At 36.6% G+C, this 9,090-nt stretch overlaps 1 protein-coding gene across 2 annotated transcripts in view; it reads right to left on the bottom strand.

Annotated features, from left to right (window-relative positions):
- Window positions 1–446: 446 nt before the first annotated feature.
- Window positions 447–9,090, bottom strand: part of TRPC6 (transient receptor potential cation channel subfamily C member 6) — a 79,907-nt gene continuing 71,263 nt past the window's right edge. For both annotated transcript variants that reach the window (XM_032680848.1, XM_032680849.1), the window contains exons 10-12: window positions 5,406–5,489; window positions 2,898–2,973; window positions 447–1,033 (exon numbers count right to left, since the gene is read on the bottom strand). In XM_032680848.1, coding sequence (XP_032536739.1) covers window positions 882–1,033; window positions 2,898–2,973; window positions 5,406–5,489 — 312 coding nt within the window. In that variant the 3' untranslated portion in view covers window positions 447–881. The remainder of the gene's footprint in view (window positions 1,034–2,897; window positions 2,974–5,405; window positions 5,490–9,090) is intronic.

Genomic DNA, 9,090 nt, shown 5'->3' with positions numbered 1-9,090 from the left:
TTTTAGTATCTTCTACCTTAAATAAAATTGTTACATTCAACCCCCCACCCTGCAGTTTGGGAGGTTCAGCTCAAGACATAAAAGCTGAAGAGCCTGGGAATTCTGAAAGAGATTAGAACATCAATGATTAAATATCATGGATTAAAAAAATTTTTCTTCTGGTCTCAGCAATAGCTTTTTAATAAACTTGATGAAAAATACTTATTTATAAATGCACTGACTCCCATTGGAACCTAGGGATCTTTCAGGATAGTCCAGTCCAGCAGCGACAGGGATAAGTTGGGAGAAGTGTAATACAGTGCTATGCATATCTTGATAATTTACCTCTGCATGGAAACATTCCTAAATTATTTTAATATCCCGTTCATTTTTAAGAACCCGACCCCTCCCCCCCCCAGTTGGGAATGCTGGAAAAATTAAATAGCTTTTGAGATAGGTATATATATATATATATATATATATATGTAAAAGCGTGGAATTTTTCTCTTTTGCTTCACTAAAATATATGTAAGAATCTCTACAAAAGGAAATTTGCAAAAAATAAACAGAAACAGTAACGTAGGAAAATTTTAGATCTATGCTTTTAATCTTTCATGACTGACCTTATCAAGATTCCACTGGAATTCTAAAAGAGGTAAATTGAATATTTAAATTATCTCAAATTAACTCTTTTTCAGCAAGTAAAGAATTAATATCTTTACAGAAGTGGCATCCCCTCCCTACCGTAGACCCACAGGATTTGTCACTGTGTTTTTTCAATAAAGAATTGGAATGATTTAATTTCTGAATCTTCTGTATAAACGTGAGCTAGACTTGAAAAAAATGGAAATATGGCTTTAAGTGAATTGTTAACATTCTGTTGCATCTCTTAAACATTTCGGTTATCTTTTGCTTTCTTCTTCCTTAGAGTCAATTGACAGTTTTTCCCCAAGTTTCCTTATAAGTTCTGCCAGATCTTCAGAATTTTGAGATTTTTCCTCAAGGAGTTCATACCGGAGACTTGAGATGTCCTGTTTAATTTCCTTCAGTTCACCTGTAACAGATATTAGAAGATCATACTATTAAGAAACAAAAGAAAAAAAACACCATATCCAAATATCTCACAATTATCACTGGTTTTCTCTGTATTTCTTTGTTGAAACAGAAAAAGCAGATGCTCTGTTGCCTGTTGGTGACTGGTGGCTTACAGACAGGAATATGAAGATGCAGTTCAGGAATCAAACAAATCTGAAGGCAAAAGTGTGAGAGGCCACATCAGTTCACAAAACTCACATGATCTCTTATATGGAAGCTGCTGTTCAGCTGCAAGAGACATCACAGAATCATAGAATCACAGAATCATTTAGGTTGGAAAAGACCCCTAAGATCACCAAGTCCAATCATTAGCCAAGCACTGCCAAGTCCACCCCTAAACCTTGCCCCTAAGCACCATGTCTACATGTCTTTCAAATAATTCCAGAGATGGTGACTCAACCACTTCCCTGGACAGCCTGTTTGAATACTTCACAACCCTTTTTGTAAAGACATTTTTCCTAATGTCCAGTCTAAATCTCTCCCTGACACTATTTGCTCTTGTCCTGTAACTTCTTACTTTGGAAAAGAGTCCAATCACCACCTCACTACGTCCTCCTTTCAGGTTGTTATAGCGGGTGATAAGGTCTACCTTTTCTCCAGATTAAAATCCTCAGTTCCCTCAGATCTGTGCTACAGACCCTTCACCAGCTCCATTGCCCTTTTCTGGACATGTTCCAGCACCTCAATGTCTTTCTTGTAGTGGGGGGCCCAAAACTGAGCACAGGATTCAAGATGTGGCCTCACCAGTGCTGAGTACAGGGGGGACAATCACTGCCCTGGTCCTGCTGGCCACACTATTGCTGATACAGGCCAGGATGTCATTGGCCTTCTTGGTCACCTGGGCACACTGCTGCCTCATGTTCAGCCCCTGTTGACCTACACCCCCAGGTCCTTTTCTGCAGATCATGCAGATTGGTGTTGCCTCAGTCCTCTTGGCCAGCAACAAAACTTCTCATTGTCCAAAAGACAGTAGTCCTCTCCTTTTACTATTGCATTAAGTATCTTTCTAGCATCAGAGGGATGCAAACAGACAAGAACATCCCTGTGAAGTGCATTTACTAGATGTTTCCAGCTAATAATTCAAACACAGAAAAAGCTGAAGCATATGCATCCCCATATATGAATTCACAATAAGAACACATCCCGACACAAATGAAAATTCATATGGGAATGCATCAAATCAACTGCTGCATTAAATGCAGTCTCACTATGGGAAATGCCTTGGGCATCATAGCAACCTTCCCAAGTCCAAAGGGAGTCTGCAAGAAAGCTGGAGAGGGATGTTTTACAAGGGCATGCAGTGACAGCATGAGAGGGAATGGTTTCAGACTGAAAGAGGGTAGGTTTAGATTGGATATTATGAAGGAATTCTTTCCTGTGAGGGTGGTGAGGCACTGGAACAGGTTGCCCAGAGAAGCTGCAGATGTCCCATCCCTGTAAGTGATCAAGGATGGGGTTTTAAGCGACCTAGTCTACTGGAAGGTGTCCCTGCCCATGGCAAGGGGGTTGGAAGTAGATGATCCTTAAGGAACTAGATGATCCTTAAGGTCCCTTCCAATCCAAATGATCCTATGTTTCTATTATTACTAGAAGTAGCAACACTTTTGACAACTTGTCAGATCACTGATGTTTTCTGATGGGAGACAAGAGACAGGAATCCTATCTCTTCTTTAACTTCAATTTCATGGTAATTTTATATCTAACACTTGTAAACATGTTAAGCGAATTAAGTATTTTGGAAACTTTTTTTTCAAGTGGCATATGTAACCACTTTAATTTGTCTTGATTCTCTGATTAAACATACAATTCATCAACATACTCACCTTCATTGACTTCATCACTTTCCTTATCTATCTGAGCTTTCAATACATATCTTTTAATGAGACGTTTCATTATTTTCTAAGGAGAAGAAAGGAAGAAAAAAGATTTCTTTGTTGGACTAGTATTTTTATGACATTTCAAAATATGAGCTCTTGTCCTGCTTTCAGCTGGAACAGAGTTCGTTTTCTTCTTACTAGCTGGTACAGTCTGACTTTTGGTTTTATTATGAGAATAATGTTGATAACTCACTGGTGTTTTAGTTGTTGCTGAACAGTGCTTACCCTAAGTCAAGGACTTTTAAGTATCTCATGCTCTGCCAGTAAGGAGGTGCACAAGAAGCAGGAAGGGAGCATGGCCAGGATAGCTGACTCAAACAGGCCAAAGGGATATTCCATACTACAGAATGTTATGCTCAGTATACAAACTGGGGAGACTTGGCCTTAAATGGCCAATCACTGCGCTCTCTCTCTCTCTCTCTCTCTGTCTCTCCTTTTCACTACTACTACTACTACTATTATTATTATTATATTTTACTTTATTTAAATTAATAAAGTTTTCTTATCTCAACCCTCAAGTTTTACCTTTTACAATTCTCCTCCTCATCCCATGGGGTTCTGGGAGTGGTATGAGGAGAGTGAGTGAGCAACTGTGAAGTACTTAGTTGACAGCTGAGGTTAAATTACAACAGTTCTGTTACCTTCTGTTGCATTTAGACATTTCAGCGTAGGACTCGACAGGTTAAAGAAGTAGAATGTAAAAATCTCTGCTTTCATCTATAGTAGATATTTAAACTTTATGATTCTGCACATATATGTAGTTGAAAAATAGAAAACTAAACACATTTTACAAATGTCAGAATTCACGAAGCTTAACTTAATTAACTGGAGTCTATAAGAATGATCAATACAATTGTAGCTTTGATCTCCACATAGGTGACACTATCTGACCTTTACTGCTACCACAAGGTGACAATGACCCTGTTTAGCACTGCTAATTGCTAAACCCTTTTGTCATCAGTTTATTTTAAACTATTTTGATATTATATTTAATAAGTTTTGTTTACCCAATGTTGGGCTTAGAGAAAAAGGGACCCACAATTCTAAAAGTCATTTAAGTGTCTCAGCTGGGACTCATCTAACCAAGTACTTTGTCATGCAAATACACATATCTGTCACCTTTGATTCCTTCTATGGATAAAGAGAGCAAACCTGAGAGCACAGTTTATCTCAGACAACTAAAACTGATCAAATAGATCACACCATGAGAATGGCTAACTTCTCCACTAATAATAAGGGGAACCTAGGCCAGCAAATTCATTGTAAATTTTACCCTTCCAGGAAAAAAGAATTCTGTCCTTGATTCTCCCATTAGTTCAAATGACTTGAAAAAGAACAAGGTATCCAAACACCTTTTAGGAGCTATATTTCTGTTTTGGGTTTAATATTTTCATATGGTGTAGTCCATCACAACAAAATACTTTTTGGTTTTCACCATAAGATATAAAATGTACATAGATTTATGCATCTGCTTTTGTCTGCACAGTAATAAAATCAGTCAGAGCTGGTTGTGTGGTGAGTCATCCCAGATTAGTGGTTCCAGACCATCACTACAGTCATGCTTGCAAGGTCAGCAGCTGTACTGTTTATTCTAGTAATCCAAGAACATTTCAAATACAAAGCCACACATCTACATGTTTATGGGGTAAAATTTTAATCTTAATATCTATCATTGCGCCCTAATGAAATTGGCTGTGAAAAAGTGAGGCAGTTTTTGGTACACACTTGTGCAGACACTGTATAACATAAGAATGGAGCAGACCTAGCCTGCCCAGGGGGAAGAGCTTTTTTTCTGTCTTATGGTCAATAAAGTATACTTGTTTTCTATACCCTTTTAATTCGGATTGTCGTGTTCTATTTACCAGGCAGCTCTTGCTTCTTCCTTTCCACCTGCTGTATAGTATTTCAGGAAGGAAAGTAGTGGTCTCTGGATCAGAATAGTTGGCCCTTTGGTGGACTGTGCTGGGTCTCTGTATACTTAACTGCACAAAGGCTTACTGCAGTTGTTCAGGAGGCAAAGAAAAAGCAGACTGTATTGACAGCATAAAGGCTGTCAGATATTTGCAGTGCTTGTAGTGTTTGTATACAGAGATGTGGAACAATAATCTGAGCTGCTTCAGCAGATGGAATGGGAAGTTGTTGAGGGTTTTTTTGGTTTTCTCAATTTCCATTGTACAGTTGAAGACTCATCCTGTCTCTAAAATTAAAAACATTTCTCAAGCACTTTAAAATATTACACTATAAGGGTAGCATTTAAGAAGCAAAGAGGAGAGAAAAACATGCCCAGATTGTACTGCAAATACCTAAATCATTACATTTATTTCGAATATATACATGGCCTGTGAATTTACTCCTGACTCATGTTGTTCAGCATAAATTCAAAACTGTCCTCAAGACATCACTCTGCCAGTTCTACTACTTCTTGATTTTGTTCAAAAATAAACTGGTTTTTACCTGGTATTGTCTTGGAGGATTGTTTAAACTGTTTAAGTGAATTTCATCTGAGCTTCTTATACTTGACTGCTTCCTTTGACCAAGCTGAAATGGAAAGATTATTTATAATTCAAAATAAATAAAAGAAAAATACAGATATATCTTGTATATATTGTGCATACATACATCATGTGACAGAACACTAACTGCTGAGTTCAACTGGGAAATGTTAATTTATTGTGCCAAACTCCTCATACATGTACAGAATTTCATTACAAGAGTGAAAAAACCCACTTTCAGACTGTGCTGTAGTAAAATGAGAACTGGTAGGTTTTCTGTATTTACTCTGCCTCTCACCTGCTCCTAACATGTCCAAGGGACCATAATAGAGTGGCCACGTCACTCTGGGCTTTCTCCTGCTCCTCTGATGCACAGGAGGGGGAATCCACATCAGGAGGAAGGCAGTACTGGTGTGGCACTGCCTTGTAGGCAACCAATGAGGGAAGATCAGGGCGGGTGTGTGAGAAGCCAAGGAAAGAGGGGTGGCAGCATTATCCCTTTCCTTTTTTTTCATAACACTTGCCTGTAATTAATATGACCTCCACTACCACAAAATACACAAGGAGTTTGCTTCTCCCCTCACTGTCTGAAAGTAATTTCTTATGCAGTTCACGCCAGGGACAACAAGATTATCAGCTGACATTTTTTGAGTTGCATCTTCTTTGCTGCACGTGCTGAAAGGGCATAAATCCCTCACGAAACATGGAGGATGCAATTTGTAGGCTTCATTATTGATTAACATCTTTGAGAAGGACTAAAGAATCACAAAATGGTGAACTGACTCAAGCTGAATGACCGGGCTGCAGTAAGAGTGAACAGCAACTGTCAAAACAAATATTATTACTTTACATAAATAACAGGGCCAGTTCAACAAGTAGTGCTAGAAACACAAAGATTGTGAAATATAAATAATGATTGATCTTGATGAGGAATAAGTGGGACTGAGAAAGTCTGAAATTTTACATGGTCCAATAAAATTTTTATGATTTTAAAGGACCAGACAATCATTGCAGTGTCTCAGATCCTGTGGGATTTTGTTGTACTTCCAGAGAAATTCTCTATGTTGCGTCTCAACACATAGAGCACCTACCGATAAGCAAACTGGAGCATTTTGAAGCCTGTTAAGTACTATGTGGGATATGTTGGGATATAATTCATTATGGAGGAAAGCAGGGAAGGGTTAGATGCTTATGCAGCTGTACACTGGGAATAATTTAAATACTTTTAGATTTTGTTTAGAATTTCATAGAATCAAAGAATGGTTTGTTTTGGAATGGATATTCAAAGACCATACAGTCCAGCTCCTCTGCCATGGCCAGGGACACCTTCCACTAGATCAGGTTTGTATTTTGATATTTTTTCCTGAAGAAAAGTTCATACCTTTTGGTAAAAAACATTTATTTGCAATTAATATAAAGTTTACAATGAACTTGGATTGTTTCTTTGGAAAGATTCACAAATTGTATGTACATTCTTGTAAAAAACATTATCTCTCTATTCAGATTATTTTTATTTGACTAAGCAAAAATAATGATAGAAGATATATAATAGTATAAATATAAAACAATTAACATTTGTCTCTTACATATTAATCTACATTTGGATGGAAATTAAATAGAATATGTATAAAAAAGGCAAGTTATTGTTTCTTTTTCTTGCTTGAATAAAGCTACTTTAAATGTTTTGAATATATATTAGAAAACATAAGTTTATCTAAATGTTGATACTTAAACTAGGTATCTGATTTATGATAAAAAGGAATGGCTGGTGAGTTTACACAACTGTTTAATCACTATGTCTTTCAGGATTTTAGAACTATTAATACTGTCTTGGGCCTCACGTTTACTACTAGGTTAAAAGAGAAAAACAATCTTCCTGCTATTTCATCCCCTGGACTTCTCATGCACCGTTTTTGGAAATAATATAATAAAGTAAGAGGAAAAGCATGCTTCTTTGCTGTAGCAGAGGGAAGTTTCCTTGGGTAAAGCTGCTCTAGGCCATGAGCTTGGGCTACAGATGTGTGGCTGGTGTCCCAGCACTCCTGGATCTCTGACTTTGCAGTTGTGATATCATTCATGATCCTGTTACTTACCAGTTTATGTATAATCTACTAATTCATTTATTTATTATAAATTTTTAGTATTTACTATGTATTTTATTAGATATTTTAAAAGTAATCTGTTATGCTGGTTACCAGTTTCAAATTTATATTACACTGGTTCACTTCAAAAGTTAATCAAATGCTTAACTACAACTTGATTTTCACTTGAAATAGCAAAACTGGTATTATGTGGCAAAATCAGTTAAGTGAGACACGGCAAATTTGTAAAATCAGGCACATTATAACAAATTTATCTTAACTTTTACCCTTCAGCACGTTTTTTGGACAGAATAATGTACTTAGCTAGAGAGTGCACCTTAAAATTGGCAGGTAAATCATAAGTGTGTAACTTCATTAAAACTCTTTATATGCAACACTAACAGGACAGAATATCTACTGTGTGTTGCCGAATGACCACTTGGTGGCAGAGATTGCCAAGATTTCATCGTAACGTCAAATAACATTTTTAAATTCTCTTTAATTTTCACGCCTATGGCTTTTTTCTTTCCCCAAAATTACTACTAGAGTACAGTCAGATTGTCATACTGATAACTGAACTAGAATTCATATTTTCAAGTTAACATTTTTTGAACATGAGTGATCAGAGGGGAAATAATGTAAATTAAATAAAACAATGATACAAACCCCCCAAAATAACTCTTCTCCAAGAGTACTTTATGATTTCAGAGGACCCTTCCAAGTCAGTTAATTCTATGATTCTATGCAGCACATATGCATCATTCCTCTTAGAAAACACCTTTGTCTTTAAACTTTCTTCTCATTTTATTATTCTCTAGTATTACTTAAAATTGAATGCAATCAGAATAGTAATGTAATTATTGTAGCTGTTTTGTTTACCACTCTGTTAATGTCTTAAATTCCAATTTTCAGAAGCAGGTCATGATTTGGAATGCAAAAATGCTTGGACCAGAAGGGAGGGTTCAGAGTAAATCACTCAGTTTGTGCTCCCATAACCAAAGGCCACCCATGAACATTCCAGAAACACTGTTTTGCACTAGGAGAGTAAAAGCTGACAAATTTTTCTTATTTGAATGGAGTTTTAAAGCGGTTTCAACAAATAATTGTCCCTCAATTTTTTTCTGAAGGGCCATGTTTCAAGAACAGGGCTTAAATACATCATCTGCAACTACTGTTTTTTAGCTCAGGAAGATGAATAATTTCTGTGACTCTTAAACAATAAACTTTCTCAATTGCAAGGCAATTTTAAAATTTAGAATAAAAATCAAAGTACGTTTCTTTAAAACTCTCCTTTTCCTTCATTTATTTCTCCCCTTTTTTGGTTTGAGTTTGTTGTTCACTTTATGTTTGAAACTCCAATTCTAGCCTGAAACAAGAAATCTACAAGTTTTAATCAACAGCCTGAAAGAAAACATCTTCACAGCTTTTAGTATTATATGCAGAGATGTCTCAAGAAATTAACTTCTGGTGTGGTACACTTTGAACACAGCTATGTAAATTACTTGCTGCTTAGCACTGACAGCATCTGGCTTTGTTTTCTGCCAACAATAATCAGGGCAGAGCTGG

Source organism: Chiroxiphia lanceolata, chromosome 2 (genome assembly GCF_009829145.1).
Source record: "Chiroxiphia lanceolata isolate bChiLan1 chromosome 2, bChiLan1.pri, whole genome shotgun sequence".
Taxonomy (NCBI): domain Eukaryota; kingdom Metazoa; phylum Chordata; class Aves; order Passeriformes; family Pipridae; genus Chiroxiphia; species Chiroxiphia lanceolata.
The sequence above is the reverse complement of the archived record's forward strand: the minus strand, read 5'-3'. Positions and strand labels throughout refer to the sequence as shown.